At 37.6% G+C, this 21,335-nt stretch overlaps 1 protein-coding gene and 1 long non-coding RNA gene across 2 annotated transcripts in view; both read left to right on the top strand.

Moving 5' to 3' along the window:
• The window catches only part of LOC141793804 (uncharacterized), a 78,085-nt gene that overhangs the window by 30,612 nt on the left and 26,138 nt on the right, over window positions 1-21,335 (top strand). The window lies entirely within an intron of this gene.
• qdpra (quinoid dihydropteridine reductase a) lies at window positions 7,996-19,383 on the top strand. The gene is made up of 7 exons (XM_074673340.1): window positions 7,996-8,196; window positions 8,293-8,385; window positions 9,243-9,339; window positions 9,428-9,568; window positions 13,334-13,442; window positions 16,257-16,340; window positions 18,517-19,383. The coding sequence occupies exons 1-7, from the start codon at window positions 8,113-8,115 to the stop codon at window positions 18,617-18,619; spliced, it is 711 nt and encodes a 236-aa protein (XP_074529441.1). The 5' UTR covers window positions 7,996-8,112; the 3' UTR covers window positions 18,620-19,383.

Raw genomic sequence — 21,335 nt, 5'->3', positions numbered from 1 at the left:
ACTAATTAAGATTAATGTGTCAAAAATTGTTTGATCTATAAATAAATCATTTCTTGCGATAAAGATTTCAATTTTTAAAACTTTGCCTATTTTTTTAATTTTAATTTTTTGACTTTTTTTTATTTAGAAACAAAATCCAATAGTTTAAGTTTTTGTAAATGATAACGAAAATGATTTTTTTTAATAACTTTATTTTCCATAAAATTCCATATTTTTGAAAAGTGTAGCAAATTTTGGAAATTACCATTTTTTTTTGCAAATCCATGAAATTCAAAAACCACATTTTTAGACACATTTTGCAAGTATTTGAAATTTCAACATTTTTGAAAAATTTTGCAACTCACTGAAAGGTCATAAATTTTGCAGATTTGTATTAAAAGATCCTCTTTTTTTGAATATTTGCAATTTCATTAAAAATAAAAAATGGAAGCATCACATGTACAATTTTATAAACACCAAAAACGTATCATTTAGAAAATTATTGACAAGATTTTTACTCTGTTTATAACTTTTATACTTTTGGTCTTTATTGTGAAGATAAAGTAGATTTTGTGGCTCCAGGTGAGCTTAGGAAAAATGGCTCCTATGAAAGTAAAGGTTGCAGAGCTCTGATTTAGAAAAAGTCCTGGATGCAGACGGTGATCCGGATCACCCCCAAAATGTAATCACTTCTTCCTCATCCTATTTTGAACATTTCCTGAAAATTTCACCAAGATCCATTTGTATCTTTTTGAGTTATGTTGTTCACAAACAAACAAACAAACACTCCCGGAACCACAACCTCCTTAGTGGGGGTAGTTAAATAATCAGATTTCTGAAAAGGACTGGCAGGGGAGACTCAAATCAAAGAGTCTTGAAAAAAAAGCTGTTTATGTATGTAACAACAGGAAAATGGAGCTAAATAAGTAAAAAACTAAAAACTTTCACTTTTATGGGAGTAGATTTCCAGTAAAATATCTTTACTTTTCCTGAAGTAAAGCTGTAATAACGTTATACACCACTGCCCAGGTTGTACCCTGCCCAGCGTCCAGTCAGAGCGGTGACAGGGTCCATCTTTGGTTTCCCTGGAAGATGAGAAGCAGTAAGAGCTGTAATTATCAGATGCAAACATCCAGCTAGTGAAGGACAGTGAGGGGGCGAGTGGTGAGTGGCGTTGTCTCTAAGTGGAGAGTGAATGATTGAAAAAAGGAAATATCTGGAACGCAAACAAGTCCTTGTGGAGGAAAGTGCAGAGTGGTTACCTTGCAGCGTGAAAGTTTGGGTTCAAACGAGGCGTCTCATGAGAGGAGGGTTGGATTGTGTGTGTCGTTTCTTCCTGGGAAATGAAAGTAGGAGAAGAAGAAGTCGTAGAGGAGGAGGAGAAGAAGGACAAAGTGATAAAGTTTTCTTGAATCACACTCTGTGCAGATTTATGCTCTTAATTTTTAACACGGAGGCTGTGGAGCTGAATCTGTTCAGTATGAAAAATAACGCAGACACACCAAACAAATGATAACCTGACCTTTTCTCGCAGATTGCAAAACAGTGGGAAGCAAAGCAATGGGATTTTGAGACAATAAACACAGCGGAGCTTGATCTGCAGCAGAAAGCGGTTCAGTGAGTAATGTATGCATTAAAACCTCTGAGTAATGGCCGACGACGTGACGCGGCTCCTCTGAAGGCTGCCGGCTGCTCAAACATGCAGAAAACACCCTGATACAAGATAACCGTGGCCCACTCAGGAATATGACTGTGATTATGTGTTTCAGGGGGCGCTGGGAAATAAATAAAGTGTTGCTCAACACAGATGAATGCATATAATGAGCGTTCCTCAAAAAGGCAGAGCGGCGCAGTAATGACGAAGACGCAGCAAAATGTTAGGGTAGAGGAACACTCATTACGCCGCGGCGAGGAGGTTAAAACAGGCCGGCGGAGTGGAAGGATGCGAGGAAATGAAAACCAAATGATTTTCAGACGCTGAGATACATAAAATGAGTCTGTGGACATTTTTTAAAAGCCTCCGTGACAACGTTTTTAAAGGTTAAGCTCAGCATTTGGCCTCCGTTAGCGCTGAGTTCAGGTTCCTCTCACTGTGCAGGGACCAGAGACGGTGGAGGAGCTGAAATATCCCCGTTAGAGGGGCCGCCAATGTGGAGCCAGAGTTTGGCTCTCCCTCCCGATATATTTTACAATTCCCCCCCAAAAAAACTACACAAGATCATCAGCGGTCAATCATCCTTAAATGTGACGTAAAACCTCATTTCTAACCTCTCATAACAAATGAAAAATGAACTTTTCAGAAAAAAAGAGGAAAAGAATACAACATAGCCAAAAATTATCTTCAAATCACCACAACAATCAGACGTGAGAAACATTTCTACCAGGTGTTTTAATTTGTTAAAGTTTGACCACAGCCCATCTGGAATGACTGTTGAGAGGGATTTTTGACCTATACTGCAGCCAGCCACCAGGGGGAGCAGTTTTTGATGCGACCTCACTTTGAGCGGAGCGAGATGACGTCCATTTTTTTTCTGCTCCTTTTTAAAGAGGACACGTGTTGAGGACCATTGTTCTGGTTGTTGCTTGTTTTGCTAAATTAAGTGAAGAAACCTGGAAAACTTGATTTTTCGAGGTCCTGTCTGTGTCTCAGCTGACTGTTTGGACTCGTAGGTTTTGGTCTCTTTGTTTGTTTTTCTTGTGGTTTAACTAAACTGTTCTCAGTTACAGTGGACAGCTGTTTTGAAAGAACGTATCTAAGAAAAACACAAAACAATTCAAGGCTAGACAAGATTATTAATATAGCACATTTTAGGCCATTAAAGCATTTAAAAACAATCAGAAACAATGAGAAATACATTTAAATATAATTAAAATAAACTAATTTTCAGAGCAAATTATAAACTAATAAATAAGTAAAAAAACAATTAAATAAAAAGTTAAAGTATGTTGAAATGAATAAAAAAATATAAGGCTGCGTATACACAACGCCAAAAACGGTCAAATCCAATAACATTTCGTTGCGTTCTGTCTGAAAACGGAAACTTTTGAAAACTCTCTCCAGAGTAGAGAGTTTACAAAACGCTCCTCCATCCATGCTATCTCGCAGTTTCTGGTGAAGGTTGCGCAGCCACAACTTCCAGTTAAGCCATTCCTGTCCAGTTGGTGGCGGTAATGCGCCTCAAGGTTGGATTGTCAACCGTCTCACACAATAAAACAGCAGAAAAAAAAAGAACAACCACAACAATAATGGCTGGTTTACGAGTCGCATATATACACACATGTCCACGTCGCCAACTACTGGCCTGGCATGGCCACTACATTGTTGTGACTTGTTGTCTTGTAGTCGTATGAACTCGGATCGTTTTCACGCCGTCCTCATGTAAACGCAGTTGCTTTTGGAAACGCAAAAGAAGAATTTTTACGGGAGTCTCTGCGTAAACGTGGCCTAAGTTTTAAGGTGTCAAAGCAGAGATGTGTGGTAAAAATAAATGACAGATAAAATAATCAGTAAGAATATTCAGATGAAGTCAGCTGTAGGAGCCAGTCTTTTGTTTTGATCATTGAATATTCCACGTTTTGTTATTTTTGTTTAGTTTCTGTGGTGTTTTGCGCCGTTTTGGGTCACGTGGGAATTAAGTGGTCACCTGGTAAGTTTTATGGGTGGCTGCTTCACTTGCACGGTGTGTGAGAGATTTTGTTTGTTTTGATTTATGATTGGCACAAGCATACAAAAACTAAAATCACATGTGTGTGTGTAACTCTTAAAGCACAGCTGAATCACAATGAATTAATGTAACAGCAGCGAGTCACACAAATACAGGACCGATCTCTGCCCATAGCTCCGCCCCTAACAGGCCTCCAGAGAGCTGGCCAATCAGAGAGAGGGGGGTTTGTGGAGCAGGGAGCCTTAAAGAGACAGCAGCTCAAACAAAGTGTTTCAGACAGAGGCTGAAATGGGATTTTCTTCACTTATAACTTACAGATTTATTAAAGATGCAGATTTTTCCTGAGTTTTTGTTGCTGATATGATTCCAGCTCTGTTTGGAAAGTTACCACAGCTTTCAGAAAAATGTCTGCAACACTTCCCACTTCCAGATAACAGGCTGTGGGGGAAGGAGGAGGAAACATGTGGTGCTGGTTAGGTGTAAATGTTGTTTCCAAGAGTAAAGAGCTGAGAATTTTCTCTGTGTAGCAAACACTCGCACATATGTCGGGCTGAACTTTCATGAATATATCTGTGGTGGTTAGACAGCAGTTTGTGTTTGAGCATGAAGCTAAAAAACTAAAAGCTCTGTGAGTCATTTAAGGTAACTAAAATAAAAGCGGTTTGTCGTTGTTTCCAGGTGAATTATCTGTCTTCCTCTCCTGCTTTCATCCCAGAAACCTCTCAAACTCAATCAATCCGTCTTCACTTTGTCTTTGCTGAAGTTACCGTGTCCACTCGACGCGCTGAGATACCGAGCTGCTGACAGACACTCGACCCGCTCAGATTGCTGCAGCACACTTCAAACTTTGTGTTTGTCAACTTCGGTGGCGTCTCCTCCAAGTCTGCAGCAGCAACACGCCATAATTACCGCATGTTCCTCGCCGCGTCACCCAGCTCCAGGCAGAAATGAGCTGGGTCGGCCTCACTGACTCCCATCACCGTACACCTCCTCCTCGTCTCACACTCCAGAAGAAACGTGTGTGTGTGTGAGTGTGTGTATCTGTGTGTTTCCACCTTTTAAACCAGAGATAGGGAGGCAGGCAGAGGGATGCTACGATACTTTTGTTTACAGCTCTGGCAACAGTCAGAGTGTGTATTGGTCTCTCCAACACTCCATTTCTGAGTGTGTGTGTGGATGTCAAACTAGACAAACCAAGCATTTATTCCCTGTAGCCTGAGTGTGTGTCATATCCAGGTGAGTGTGACAGATCGGGGGCTTCACTCCTGTGACAGGGGAGCCGGGGCCGGGGCGTTTGTTTTATTCATGAGAGCTGGGGATGTGTGGTTGGCACGGCGCAGATAGCACAGCGGCAGAATAATGAGATGCTGGAGCTCAGGGCTGTGTCCACAGTCTTACAGCAGCACCTAGTGCTCAGTCTGTGGAAATAAGAGTCTGTAACCTTGATTCATGCTTTTCTTTATCTGTACCGAGCTTTCAGCACGTGGAGGAAGAATAGACGAATAATCCCTCAGTCCAAACATCGCTCTATGTTCTTTAAGTTAAACACAAGAATTACAAAGCAGACATTGATTTGATTTGATTTATGTTTTTGCACAGGAAAATATAAATAATAAACAGTTTTTTAAATAAAAAAAACATGCCGTGCAGGGCAGCATGAGAAGACCATTTTTTTACATAACAACAGGCATGAGCAGTCACATCAAGTACAAAAAGTAAAATGAAATCTACTTTACATTTGATCAACATTATTCATGAATCAACATTCTTTAATTTTCTTTTAAATTGATTTATTGTGGATATAGACTTTAGAGCAGGAGTTAAATTATTCCAGAGGGAAGGTCCTCGATATTTGAGAGTGCTTAGATTGACCAAAGTCCTACAAAAGGGCGGATGCAGATCTCTGCAGCGCCTGGTGGAGTAAGCGTGAACATCTGAAGAATAACATGAAAAAATGGTTATATGCTCTGGGATGAACATTGGACATGTGCACATATTTATACATGAAGAAGCAAATGCAATAACTGTTTACATTAAATACAGTTAAAATATTGAATTCCCTAAAGAGAGGAGCAGATGAAGATGGTCTTTTTGAAAAATTAGAAATGTCTTTTGTATTAGTAAAATTTCTTTCAAATACGTTTGACAAGTAGCGCCCCAAACCATATCACAGTATGTTATATGTGGATAAATTAAACTATAATATAGTGTCATCATACATGTAGTACCTAATAAGGAGGGAATTCTACTTGAAATACCTGTAGATTTCCTTATTTTTCTACAAACATGTTGAGTCTGATATTACCAGTTTAGTTTTTGGTCTACTATCACACCTAAAAATTTAGTTTGAGTCACTTACTAACCAGTTCTGTTCAGCAGGGGTTAATAAGACAAAGCAAATACATGTAAGTTGGGTAAACTAGACTAACACTGTCCCCTTTTTGTACTTTTACTCCTGTAACAGTGAAATTATAAAAACAGCTGAAGAGAGACAGGATACTGAGGAGCTAAGGTTAGGATCCCAGCTGCTGCAAAGAGGACTAAGGTCTCTGAACATGATGTTAGCGCTTTAGCTGCTGAGCAAACTACTGTCACCATTTTGGGAACAACAGAGGAGAAGAGTCTGGCTAGAGATTTGGAGCCGCGCTGGGCTGGGAGCACCAGGCGTCTTTCACAAGCAGAGCGTAGAGGAGCAGAAGGAGTGTAGACCTGGATGAGGGTCCCAGGTAGGCAGGAGCTGGTCTTGTCTCTGTTTTGATTTGAGCTGCTGCTGGAAGCCAGTGAAGAGAGATCAACAGCTGGGTGACGTGTGGGCTGGTTAAAGACCAGACGTGCTGCTGCATTCTGGGTACTCTGCAGAGGTTTAAGGGGTCATTTCCATGGCAACGGTTTTAGGGTAAATGCAAAAGTATTGTTGCGTTTTGGCCTTGGGTTTACACAAAAACGGCATTTCAGCCAACCTACAACACACACTTTTGCAAACAGCCTCCAGAGTGGGGTTTTTCTGAAACGCTGCCAACACTGTTGCCATGTAAACAGTAAGCTGGCGTTTTCAGAGGAAACGCTGACATTGCACACCGATTGGTGCAAGCATACAACAGTCCAACAGAAATATTGTGACAATCGTTGCAGAGTACCGTGTTGTCCTCGTGTTGCGCAATCTGCTCAATCAGCTGACTGTCTTAAACAAAATGAGCATCTGTTGCTCCACTTCTGCTCTTAGTTGTCGTGTAAATGGGGCCTAAATGGACACACAGGGAGGCCTGCTAAGAGAGAGCTGCAGGAGTCGATGCATGAAATCACCAGGGCCTGAACCAGAAGCTGTGTGGTCTGCTGTGTCAGGTAGAGTCTGATCCTCCTGATGTTATATAGGGCATATCCACAAGATCCAGCAACCGAGGACACATGAACCTTAGAGGTCCTGGCTGTAGTCTCTCACAACAAGCAGATTAGCATCACGCAACCCTGCTGAAACTAAAAGTGACTGAAATTTATCATTAGATCATTTGTTAACATGGGGTAGGTAGGGTTTATGTCCCGCTGCTGCCAGTCAGGAAGGGAGCTCTAAATCTTTTAGGTGTTTAGGGAAGCATTTATATAGACTCTTAGTCATAGTACAAGGTAGAATAATATGGCATAAATACTGTAAATAAGGGAACTTACCAACTAGTGTTTTATCAAGGTTAATTTTTTGTATTTGGTTCCCTTTTTTAATTTTATTTATTTGTTTATTTATTTATTTATTATTTATTTTTATTTTTGATTTTGATTTTGCTGGATGGTGCTGGAACCAACAAGAATATTATTCTGCACTCTGACAATGTTCACTGACGCAACAAAATATTTAAATTGGTAATAAGACAGCTTTCAAGGTGCAGAGTCAAAAAAGGTATGAAAACCTGTTTTCACCTGGTAAAATGAAGAATACTTTTGTAGATACAGATATTTTGTATTATGAGGTCACCAAGAGGAAGTAACGGTGCTGTTGCCACTAAAGCACGTTTTTAAAAAAGAATAAATTCTGATTTTATTATTATTTTTTTTTAATATTTTGATTCTGACTCAGTATATTCTACTATTAACTTTTCCTATGATAATTTTAACTGAGTGTCTAATATCTATTTATTTATTTATTAATTTCAAATGGGCTTCCATATAAATAAATAGAAATAAAATGTTTTTTTTTTATTATTTTTGTTTTTCAAACAATTAACAATTACTTCTAACAGAGAGTATTTTTACGCGTGGTCGTTGCACTTTGGTTTTATTAATTTATCTTGGGTTTAAACTACAGACACTTCATGTTATCTTGATATTCCGTCGGTCTTTGAACGCACCATCAGCTCCATCCACTTGTTGCACAACCGAAGGAACGCCCCCTCCTCGCGCTCCTCTCCCCGCGTATTAGAGCCGCAGCTCGGCCACAGGCAGTCCCCACACGCCGCTGGCTGCTGACCGGGACGTAAACATGGCTGCTAACAGGGTGATCGTGTACGGAGGGAAAGGCGCTCTGGGCTCCAAGTGTGTCCAGCATTTTAAAGCTAACGGCTGGGTAAGCGTTCACAGTCAGACCTCAGGATGCTAACACTGTGCTCCCTTAGCTGAATGCTAAGCTAACTGTTTGTTTTCTGAATTAATGAATGGAAAGTGGGTCGCCAGCATTGACATGGTCGCTAACGAGGAGGCGAATGAAAGCGTGATTGTGAAGATGAGTGAATCTTTCACGGAGCAGGCTGGACAGGTGAGTTAATCCTCAGGTTATATCATGTTTATATGAAGTGTGTTATATATATGTTCAACCAAACAGCTAGTAAACAGCAGCTACCTGCTGCTAATGCTAACTTTAGATTAAAAAAAGACAAACATTCAGTAATATTTACAAATAATTAGCTTGTAGTGTGTGTTTGTGCTGCGTTCAAGTGAAGTGAATTAAAGGAAAAGTCCGTATATTTCTCCTATAGTTTTTAGAGGAAGTGTGTGGCCACTTGGTTGAAAATTAAATTTTGAGTTAATTAGATTTAAGGGGACACTGTGTGCCTTTCTGATGAAATTATTGAAGATATAGTTGATACATTTTCACGATTCTTTACATTTATTTTGTCTAAAGTGGTGTACAACACAAGCAAGATTTTAGACAGAAGGTAAATAATATGCCTTTAGCCATTTGGGTGATGTAGCAACACAATAACCAACATTAAATCTTCAAAAAAGCAAGAAATTTTATTCATAATTAAATAGGAATGTTTAAAATAAATAAAAACAAGAGGTAAAATGTATTATTATGCTGTTAGAACTCAAGCTAGACAGTTTAATCTAAGAAATATGTGATATAATGACATTTAACAAGTGTTATTTTATCCTGGTGAAATGGAAAATTGCCTTCCACATGTACACAAAGTACAAAGTGTCAAAGTCTGTTTTGCACGTAAACTTGCTCATAATTTCTCCAATTATCCTGGTTTTGTTTGCAGACCTGAACGCACCGTAAAATGCGCGTTCAGTGTTTGCAGCGTGTTGACATTTCAATGCTCTGACATTAGCCCTGCGGCTAAATGAAAGGGTGTGAGCAGTGAGGCAGACATCTCTCCCTCTCTGCAGGTGACGGCGGACGTGGCTCAGTTGCTGGGGGAACAGAAAGTGGACGCCATCTTGTGTGTGGCGGGAGGATGGGCGGGGGGAAGCTGCAGCTCCAAAGGTCAGAGTTCAAGCTTGTGTTTGCTGCAGCATCACACATCGATCACGTATTTCAGCCCAGGTGTTTGTCTGATCTGTGTCTGTTTCAGATTTATTTAAAAACTCAGACATGATGTGGAAGCAGAGCGTGTGGACCTCCACCATCTCCGGCCGCCTCGCCGCTCTGCACCTCAAACCAGGAGGCCTGTTGACTTTGGCTGGAGCTAAAGCAGCTCTGTCAGGCACCGGAGGTAACGACACGCTCTCTGTTTACCGTCCTCCTCATGATGACCTGATCTGGCCTCGTGTCACGTCAGGGTTTGACGCAGACTTTGAGCCAGACTTTGGTTCCTGTTGAAGGCTTCATTTTGCCGATGTCTTTGTTGTCGCATTTGCCAATTCCAATAACGTGGGGTTGGAGAAAGAGCCGCAGGGATTTGATGAAGGAATTGACAAACTGATCAGAGAGAGAGGAGGGGGGATCTCACTCTGAACATCTGACGAGAACGGTGTCGATAAAATGGATCCAGGAGACAAAACAGGAGAGAAAGCGTCCTGTCTCCTGTGGTCCAAACCCCTCTGCACCCGTTCCTCTGTCAGATACGTCCTTGAGCCTTTGACTCAGAGCTGACCTGATCATTGGTTTTAACTTTTAGCTCGGGTTTAGAGTTAAAATTTAACAGCGTGGTGTTGATCAAACAAGAGGAGCTGCACAAAAATGAAACTAAGACAAAATCAAAAAGGAAAAACGCTAGAAGAGGGATCAGGTGGTGTTTCTAAATTTTAGATTACTTTCTAAACTTTCAAAACATATTTTCTTAAATCAATTGAAACATTTATCTTGGTTGTTTTAGATTAAAAAATATAAATTCTTAAAAAAGGAAAGCTGTATGGTGGTTTAGTGGTTTTTAATGCCACCATAATAAACTGAAATGCATCATAGGTATAAGACACCTGAATATCCTCAGATTTTAAACTGTTAACTTAACAAAACCTGTATTTTACATGCATCAAACTTTAATTGTTCAAGACAGCCACCTAAACAAAGATACAGAAAACATGTTCCATATTTTTTCTGTATTTAAAAATGTTATAAATCCTGCATGACCCAAAATCTGATTAAAAACCAAAGATCTTCAAAAATGCTGAAGGCATCAATAAAGGCTTCAGCGTGGCGCCGTATGATGTTTTTCATAACCCCTCCTCCTCTGAACTGACCATGTGAGGGGCTAAGATCCAGCTCCAGCAACACAAAGTCCCGGCTCAGCTCGCTCCTGATTGGCTGCTGCATTAGGAGGAGAGTGACTCAGCATTTATGGCTCCACTGAGTGAGCTGCTCTGACACAGGTTAACTCATGCATATCTACTGTTCTCTGAGACTCATCCTGCCGTTTTGCAAACATCAGTCATGAAAGTGTTTGAATTTGTCCAAAAAGAGACATTAGTGCAGAGCACCATGATGTTTAGCAGCTCTTACAGATCTGTCAGACCATGTGAGCGATCTTAACCCTGATGTTGAGCAGATGCTGAACCCCCTGATCACCATGTGACTGGTATTTTCTCTTTTCCTGATCCTCTGACTTATTGTTGTTCTCCTAAATATGCAGAAGATTTCCTTCCTGATCTCGTTTTAATGAGCTGAAAATTTTAAACTCTGCAGATTTCATCTAAAAATCAGAGGGTGAATCATGACGTCTTTAAATTTTTATAATTATATCTGCTTTTCCAGCTGAGTAATATAATGTTAGTGGATCTCCATGACACCTTGGCTGCAGAGATGAGTTCTTGCAAATTATTTATACTTATTAGTTACTGGTTAACCTGGTTCAAGGGTCTTCAACCTGTGGCTCATGTGGCTCTTTGATTCCTTTGTAGTGGCTCGCTGTAGCTTTAAAAAATATTTGGAAACAAAGAATTTTTTTTGTGTTTCATTCAAGGGGTATTGGTGGTTAATGCCAATGACAATGAATAAAATCATGCATTAACATTTTGTTGAAGTAAATATGCATCTTGCTACAAAGCTTTGAATTTTTTTTGAGACTTTTGCTTATTTTTTAAATTCAAATTTTTGACTTTTTGTTAATTTAGAAAAATAATTCAATTTTTTGGGGAGATTTTGGAGATTTTTGCAAATATTTGAAAATTCTGCATATTTTGCAAAGTATTCCTTTTTTTAAACATTTGCAAATTATTTAATTTCCTATTTGAACAATTTGCAAATTATTTATTTCCTTTTTGGAAAATTTGGAAATTATTTAATTTCCTATTTAAAAAAAATTGAAAATTATTTATTCCAATTTTTTTTTCGAAAAATTTGCAAATTGTTTATTTCCTTTTTTTAAACAAAAAACAGCAAATTATTTAAATTTCTTTAAAAAAAAAATAGCAATCAGAAATGTTAACTTTTGGAAAATTTAGCAAAATTTTTAAAATTACATTTCTGTTCAAATTCATAAAATTGTAGCAAATGCTTGACACTTAAAAATTTGGGGAATTTTTTCACATTTTTTATCTATTTATTTTTTTTAATAAATTTAATTGAGACCATTGAATTTTTTTCTTCTGAAAATGTTTCCTTTTTTAAATGCATATGTATCAAGAATAAAAAACTAAGACGTCACAATTATAATTTTATAAGCACAGAAATCTTTCGGTTTAGATTACTTTTCACTTGTTTTTTTTACTTTTCTTTATAGATTTTGTCCTCATCGTGAGGATAAAGTAGATTTTGTGGCTCCTGAATGACTTTAATCCAGGTGAGCTGAGGAAAAATGGCTCCTATGAAAGTTAAGGCTGCAGACCCCTGACCTAGCTAACCTTTAACTGCAGAAAATGACAAAAGAGATCTGGTTAATTTTACTTTTTTCCTCCAACATTTTTTTTCCAGTACAAACTACAGTACACGATGCTTCAGTGACTCTTTTTTTCACATTTGTTTTATCTTGTTTAAACGGTGCTCCAGTTATTTTTTAGCTGTCTGTGGTCAGCCAAATATGCTGTTTTCTACTGAAACCTTCTGTACTGTGTCATAAAATGTTGGTTATCAAGTTCTTTAAATTCATTATTTTAGCTTGTGCTAACGCTATGTAGTCCTCAAACGCCAGTTGAATCAGAAAATCAAGCTTTATGTTTAGTAGTAGAGACACATCACAGCAAATGTTATTTCAGGACTCTTTCCAGAAAAATGAAAAGGTTTGGACCTATTGAGTATGACTTTTTGTTGGTAATGCAATCTGCATTTCTTTCTTTAATCAACCACAGTTACGCTGAGATTTGTCCTTTTTAGGATTTCTTTAAGCTTCTAAAACAGTGAAAAACGTACACACAGGTGATGCAGTTTTTGCACCTGAGTCAGTTTGTCGCAGCTAAACTTTTTTTTTTTTTTTTAATCTAATGTTAAAGCTCATACCCATATCTGTTAGGTCCAAATTTAAAGACAAGTTGATGAGTAAATAAAAGCGTCTTTTATCCATTTTTTGAATAAACTAAAAATGAAATGATTAAGAAATAAGAATCAGATTACTGGATGATTGTGGTCTCACCATCAGACTGAACTGGATTTGTAAAGTCTCCTGTTAATGAAAGCTTTCCCTGGATCTGGCGATGGTTTAGTGATGACCCTCAGCTCTGTTAGCTTTAACATGTGACTTTTTACCCCGACTCGTGCTTCATCTCCACTTTTCTTTGAGAAAAAACAACAAAAGCTTGTGTAAAAATCTGTGTCACCACCCCGTGTTCCTATTGGTCAGGAGCTGGTAAGCCTGTCATAAGATTGGTTTAGCGAGGGGGCAGATGCTTAGCATAGTTTGGCACGCACTTTAAGATGTTTTTAGGGGGAGAGGGGCTTACTGTTTCCAGATGCTGAAGCTACAAACAGAACAACGAGCTGCTTTAAGACGTTCTCTGACTGTGTCCCATCAGTTGACCCCTCTCTCTAAACCACTGTGTGTGTTTCACAGCTGATCCTCTGTGTTCCTGCAGGACGCTAAGTGAAATGTGTTGTGTGTGACCTGCAGGGATGGTGGGCTACGGGATGGCCAAAGCTGCGGTCCACCAGCTGTGTCAGAGTCTGGCAGCCAAGAACAGCGGGATGCCGTCAGGAGCTGCCGCCGTGGCCATCCTCCCGTGAGTGCCGCCGTGAAATGTTGTGTTTGCTCTGGGGTCATCAGAGAGGTGTCCTCCAATCACAGGTCAGGGCTGTCAGTAAATTGTTAGTGCACCAAACGCCTCTCTGGGGATGGAGGAGCCTCGGCCTGTGGCTCTGAGAGGAGAGTGGAAGTTAGTGTCTTATTAAAACTTTCATTGGATGGTCTGACTTCTGCAGCACGGAGCACGGCGAGCACTTTATGACTGATCTGGAAATAGTCTCACTTTAATATCTGTCAGAATCCACCTTTAAAATGAGACTATCAGCGCTAAAACTGGTCGTTTCTGATGATAGAGCTTCTGAGTGGTTCTAATATCTCAAGTCCATGGGGTAAACCTATTAATTTGACTAAATACCAATTTCACAGTGGGTCATTTGGCTGATATTTAACTTTCATTATTTAGCAAAAAATGTAAGTTATGTGTTGGAATTTCAATTTTTTTGCTGATGGATGAGGGTTTATGGGGTTATATTTGTGCCATCAGAAACTGAATTTGAATTCAAATATTTAATTCAAAAAGTATGATGTGTACTGAAGATTAATGTTTTGGAAATGAATTTATTTTTTTAACTGAATTAATTCTGTAAATTAAATTTAAATTTTTATTTTGCCTATGAAAATTCAAATCTTTTTATACTTGAATTCAACTTTTTTTTAACTTAAAATTTAAAATCACAGACTTCAATCACAATTCACAAAAGGCAGATTCAGTTGACAATCCAAGATGGCTGCCCCCCCGTTCTAAACAGTTTTCAAGCTCCTGTAACAATCAGTTCATAAGCACTTCTGACAAATGTTTGTAACACTAAATCAGACGTATACATAGTATTGTTCAACTTATATTTGTAGAAATGCTACCACAGTGTTATTTACATCCCTCGTGTGGTATTTGTGAATTAAACACAGCTAACACAACAGCCCTGGTATGTCAGCACAGTTAGCGGACATGTAGAGAGTGTCTGTGAATCTGTGCTCGATTAGTCTCCCTACAGACACAAGATGACGTAACGGTCGTGCCACTCTGAAGTGAAATTGAATTTTAAAACTGAATCTGCTTTTTATGAATTGAAATTGAATTCTGTGTTTTTGAATTTAAGTTAAAAAAAATTGAATTCAAGTATAAAAAGAGTTGATTTTTCATAGGCAAAATACAAATTAAAATTCAATAAAAAAAAAAATTCAATTAAATAAATAAATTCCGTTTCAAAACATTGAATTCCATTACACATCACGCTTTTTCAAATTCAATATTTTAATTCAATTTCAGTTTCTGTTGGCACAAATTTAACCTCATAAGGGTTAGTTAAAGATAACCCACTGGGAGAGGAGGGTCACATATGGCTGGTGATGGACCTTTTGTTTGAGCACATGATCTGTTTAGACCAACGGTCTTCAACCTGCGGCTCTTTGACTCCTCTGCGGCGGCTCCTTGTAGCTTTAAAAAAAATTATTGAAATGAAGAATTTATGTTTTTCTTGCAGAGGGTATTGATGATGAAAGACATGGACACTGGACAAAATCATGCATTAAGGTTTTATTGAACTAAATATGCAATAACTTTTGAAAGTTTTGCATTTTTCTTTACTTTTTACAAAAAAAAAAATCTCTATTTTTTGGCATTTTTTCAACTTAAGAAAATAAGCTAAAAAGAGTTTGCAAAATTTTGAGATTTTTGTTGATTTCATTTTAATTTAATTTCGTTTTAATTTCTTAAAAAATGCAAATTATGTAATTTTATATTTTTGACATTTTTAGCCTTTTTTATTTATTTTTTAACTTTTTAAAATGTAGCACATTTTTTCAAAATTAAATTTCTATTTTTTTAAATTTTTTTAAATTTTTATGAAATCTAAAAAATTTGGAGTTTTCGTGACTTTTGCTTATTTTTTTATACATGAATATTTTTTTTATTTTTTTTTTAAGTGTCCCATTTTTGAAATAGCTTAAGTTTTGATACTTAATGAAATTTGTATTTTTTTTTTTTTTTTTAATATTTGCAAATTTTTTAAAACAAAATAAAAAAGTAAGACTCACACCTGCGTACCATTTGATAAACACAAAAAACTTCTTGTGTAGATTAATATTTCCTACATTTTTTACTGTGTTTAGAATTTATACACTTTCTTGTTTTTATTGTGAAGCTAAAGTAGATGTTGTGGCTCCTGATTGACTCTAATCCAGCTGAGCTGAGGCTAAATGGCTCGTATAGAAGTAAAGGTTGCAGAGCCCTGTTTTAGAAGAACCACACACGCACCGTGACGCACCTCTCCCTGTCCGCTGATTGAATTTCTGAGCCCGTGTGTTTTTTGCAGCGTCATCCTGAGAAGCCAGAAAAGCTTTTCCAGGGGTGTCTCTGCCTCCTGCTCCCTCTTAGGTTGTATTTTTCATGAAAATGAAGCTGCTCTGCTCTGCCTCTGCAGCCTGCTGTCACATCTGTTCAGCATTAGGTCCATGACTTGCATTTCTGCTCCAGTCTGCATCCCCCAGCCTCTGCGAGCTGCTGCAGCCTCATTTAGCAGCACGGCAGAGCAGCTGTGGACGTAAAGAAACACAAACAGAGGGGTTTAGGAATGAAAAGATGTTTTTCTCTGAGGTTAAATAAAGAGACATGTTGTGTTAAATAAAGAGAAATGTTGTGTTAAATAAAGAGAAATGTTGTTTTAAATAAAGAGGCATTTCAGTGAAAACTAATGAAAGCCTGAGCTGTCTGTCTGCAGCTGCTCCTCTCTCTGCTCATTCTGCCTCTTCACGCTGCAGCTCACACTGATTGTCATCTGACTTAATTTGACAGGGTTACCTTGGATACGCCAATGAACAGGAAGTTCATGCCTGACGCAGATTTCAGCTCCTGGACGCCGCTGGAGTTCATTGCAGAGTGAGTGCTGAGGAGAATATTGATTTGGTTTGAGATGTGCAGGCAGACGACGGCTCAGATCACATCTGTGTTCGGCTTTTCTCGGTTTGCATCACAAACTGCATCAGATTTTCTGATCCACAGACACATTTAACACGGATGCATTCAAGGCTGCTTTAAAAACAGATTATACCAACACTCCTCCTTGACCTTTGCTTAAAGAGAAACACAGAAACACTCTGCACTCACAGTTGGTGAACTTAAATACTCTGAGCTTGAATAACTTAAAAATTATATTGATAAAGATATTTTGAATATGTGAAAGCATGAATTTATCTGAGCTATAACTTTTTATTTATTTTATTTTTTGTAATTTATCCCACTCTCCATAAACCTGTTATTGCAGCCTTCTCCACTTGGTTCATCAATGAATCAACAATAAGTTTTCTGGGAGAGAAAAGAGCGCAATGTGTTTACAAAAAAAGGTGCAAAAAATTGTGACTTTTATGATAATCAATTAGAAACGCTCAATTTAATTCAGTGAGGATGGATTAATTTAACTGCCAACATGCCAGATTAATTTACATGCTTCATATATAGCGAGACATTTGCAAACAAACAATGAGTTGATCAACATATCCAATATTTTATCAAATTCAATTATTATTTCTTTCTTTTTCTTTTTTTTAAATTTTTTTTTTAACATTTTATTTTGTTTTATACATTATTTTTTTTTTGCATTTACAAATGCAAATTTTTGAAAATTCTAAATTTTTGAAAAATTGAACAAATTATTTGAATATCTTTAAATTTGAAACTTAATGAAATAAGATTTTTTTTTAAGTGTATTTAATATTTGCACATTTATTAAAAAATAAGACTCACACGTACAACTTTATAAACATAATAAAAATAATTTGGCTTTTTTGTATTTATTTATTTAATTATTCACAAGGTTTTTTTTTTTTGCAATTTTTTTTTTTGAAAATTTATATTTTTTCTCCTAAAATCTTGCAACTCTTTGATGTTTCAAAAGTTTTTAAAAGTTTTGAAAATTTACGAGGTTTAATTTTTTTTTTTTAACTTTTGCAATTTTTTTTTAATTCAAAGTTTGTTAAAAAATGTTCAATGTTTTAATTTCCAAAAAAAAACTATTGACATTTTTGCTTTTTTATTTATTTATTTATTTATTTTATTTTATTTTATTTTTATTTTTTTTAATTTTCCACATTTTTTGCAAAGTTTTGAAATTTCTTTTTTTATTATTTTGTAATTTTATAAATTCAGAAAACTTTTGGATCAGATAATTCTGCACTAGATTTTAATGTTTTAGAATTTCCTGGACTTGTTTGTCTTTTTTGAGACGCTGGATCACACTCTGTGTCTCTGGGCTCCTGTGTCAGTAACAGTTGCAGAGCCCTGCTCTAAAGGAAGTTGTTTTTACCTCTAAATGTCAGATCTTGCTGATAATTATCCCCACACTGGTCTGACAGACAGAATGATCAGAGAAACATGTTTGTTTCCTTTTCTTCTACATCCCTGAGGCGTGTTCATTTTTCAATTTAATACCGTTATGTTAATTTATTGTTGGAATTATTATGTTTGTGTGTTTTTTTTTCACATTTCACACCCTCATTATTTCTTCATTTACTAAATTCTTATGAGTAAAGAAAATGATTTAAAGCCACTGAAGTTTGACTTTGTGAATGTTTGAAGAAGCTGTGGGGGAAGAAACAAACACCTGGACTTTGTTCCTCGGTTTAATTAAAGCGTTGATAGATTGAACTAATCACTGAATTGGACTGGGTGATTGGTCCTTTTGGAAACGGTTTGGTCGACAGCAGGACTCCCCCTCCTTTGTGTTCGCTCTGCGTGAGCGCCAGGATAGATTAGATGGGATTTGATCCAGTTTGATAATCCCTGAGGAAACAGATGAGGGTCTGAGGACAGGAATAGAAATAATCTGGGAGGCAGGAAATGAAGCGAGGAGGGGGGGGTTTCTTCGCTCTGTTTTTTTTCTTTCTTCTCTGACAGTTTACAGACAACACCTGTGAGCGAACGTTAAAGACTTTATTTCTTGCATGTATCATTGTTTTTTTATTGAATGTTTGAAAAGAGATGTGTCATATCTGAGCTGGATTAAAATCCTCGTTGATGTTGAAGTAAAAATATCTCCTCCTTTCTCCTTTTTCTCCAGAACGTTCTTTAACTGGGCCACAGGCGTGAACCGACCGGCCTCAGGAAGCCTGATGCAGCTGCTGACCTCCGGAGGGGAAACCCAGGCTGTGCCCGCCGAGTAGAGGACGACGGAGAGGAGCTGGAGGAGAGGAGGGGACAGAGAGATGGATGGAGGCAGAGAGGGAGAGATGAGAGGTTGAACCGCAAAGATGGAGCGTTAGAAAGAGGAGGAGGAGGAGTGATGAAGAGGGGTGCAGGTGCAGAGGTGAGGAGGAAAGATGTGACAAAGAGGAGCTGAGTAAAAAGGAGGTGGGAGGTGGGCTGTGAGGGAGAGGCTGTGTAGAGAAATGCAGCCCCACAGCGCCATCTAGCTGTAAATTACGGTAGTTTGCCAAAAGTCAATCAGAGCGTCTGAAATCTACAGAAACGACCGATTCAGAGCGACTCCTCCAGAGATCAGAGAAATGTTTAAACCCTGGAAATAAATCAGACAGTGAAGCTCCTCTGACCGTTAATATTTCTGGATTATTCCCTTGAAATCATGCGTCATGTCAGTGTTTTAACGGTTAAACATCCAGCCGGTCTCCGTCCAGCGTCCTGTGATCTGTGGAGGTTTAATTTGAGCCGGTTTTGTCCCTGAAGTCTCTTCCAGCGCTGCGGGTTCAACGAGTCCGACCCGGTCGCCGTCATTCCTCTCACGGACAGTCTGCTGCGACGTGAAGTGGCCTTACTCTGTGTGTCCTTGTTGTGCGCTGTGTAAAGAAGGTGCTCTGTCCTGTTGTCAGTTTTATAAGTCGTGTGATGTAACTGTGTTCACAATAAAATGAGTCGTGATGATGAATCATTTGGAGATTCAACGTTTGTTTCTGACTTTAGAAACTATCAAATAATTCTGCTCCACTTTCAGAAATAATGAGAATTATTAGTTTAATTTTTACTAGGGCAGCCATTTTATCGTGTTGATTAGATTAATTAGTTAAACTGCAAATTAAAGCGTTATGAAAATTAGCAACATGCTTTAAACCGGGGGAAGAGAGTGATTTTTGTGAGACTGTCGTCCACATCTAGTCAATTCACACGTCCTTTTTTGAAAATCTACAGAAAATCAACCGTTTGCTCAATTCTGTAAAAACAGATAATTTTACACTCTTTACTGCATCAAACAAGCCCTGAATGATCGATATTTGTCCAGTATTTAAATCTAAAGAATTCTTTGAAAATTTCCCTCCATCTTCCTGGTGTCATGTCTCAGCTTGGGGCTGCTCTGCACCAATCAGCAACAGTTTGTGTGTTCAGAGCATGTTAAACTGAGAATACTTCACTTTTCTTTGATCCAAGACTTGAATAAAGTGTTTTGTACATAGTCCCTCACAGTTTTTAGCCTTTAGCCCTGGTTCTCCTGACCTCATAGAAGTATAGAAGTTCATATTGCAGTGAAAATTGAGTTAGAATGTGAACAGAAGCAAAAAACCGTCCTAAAAATCAAATCAGCTTACCTTAGGTGCAGGACTGTGTAGATTTTGTAAAGATAGAACCATAACACTTTTTTCATGTGTTCCTTATGCATCAGGGTACCTAAAAATGTGTTGTATATATTCCCACCTTATATATTTTTTAATTTTTTAATGCCTTTTAATCTAATTTTAATGTCCTGGAATTCAAATTCTTTATTTTGGGACCTTAAGCAGATATGAGATTAAAATGTGATTAATTAGATTAATTAATTACAAATCCTGTGATTAATTAGATTAATTTTTTAATCGCCTCACAGCACTAATTTTTACACATGTACAAATTCACTAAGAATTCATTCTAATAATAATAAAAGTGCAGACATGAAGCTTTTCCAGATGTTTGTACAATCTCTGGTGCTATTGAAACAGTATCCTAAAAACTGGTGTGCCTGGTTTTTTTCTAAAGCAGCTCCTTTAGACACTGCTCTGAACAGCTGATCTGACTTTCAAGTTGTTGTTGAAATGTAATCATTGAAAAAGCTTCATTTGATGTTTTCATGTTAATGATTGCTAAAAAAAAATGAAGTCGTGTTTTTTTCCTCCTTTAAAAAACCTCTGATTAAAATCTTCATTTCAAAGTTTCCCCTCTCCAACGTGATGATTAGTGCTGCTGCTTCTTCACAGCCTCATGTTTATTTATTTATTTATTTATGAACAATAGACGTTTAATGAACGAGCTGCTTAGCCAGATTACTGCCGTTGATCAGCGGGTGAATCCACACGAGGACGTGTTGATATAAAGCAGGGGTGACCAACCAGTCAGAGACCAAGAGCCACAAAAATGACCGCGGTACTACAGAGAGCCACATCACACCCGTGGTTTTACAAACACACTTCCTCTCACACAAACAAAATGACATAAAATGAAAATCAAAACATTTCTAATTTTCAAAGCGAGGTTTATTGTGTTTACTGTGTTTTAATTTGTACTAGAGAAAAGAAACTGAAACTTAAGTTTCAACCTGTACACCCAAACATTGATCAATACTGATCCCAATGTTGGCATCAATATATCAATATTTTAGATTGATCAGCACACCATTACCCATAACTTAATATATATTTTTATGAATGGATCAAAGAGCTGCACACTGAAACGAGCCACAGGTTGGCCACCCCTAAAATAAAACTACCATCGCACACAGATCAGTTCAAAGACACAGATAGTACAGAAAACTACTGCTTTTATATCATTTTATACTACAAAGCAGAAAAACATCCATAACTTCTCTTGATTTATGTTTTCATTAGAAAAACAGTTTTTAACCTTGTTTTGAAAAACTTTTGTGAGTGAAAGTTATTTACTATGATTTCAGTGAAAGTG

This window comes from Halichoeres trimaculatus, unplaced genomic scaffold (assembly GCF_033239565.1).
Source record: "Halichoeres trimaculatus isolate MK-OKI-2021-1 unplaced genomic scaffold, fHalTri1.1 fHalTri1_scaffold_7, whole genome shotgun sequence".
NCBI lineage: Eukaryota > Metazoa > Chordata > Actinopteri > Labriformes > Labridae > Halichoeres > Halichoeres trimaculatus.
This window is presented reverse-complemented; position numbering and strand designations above follow the sequence as displayed.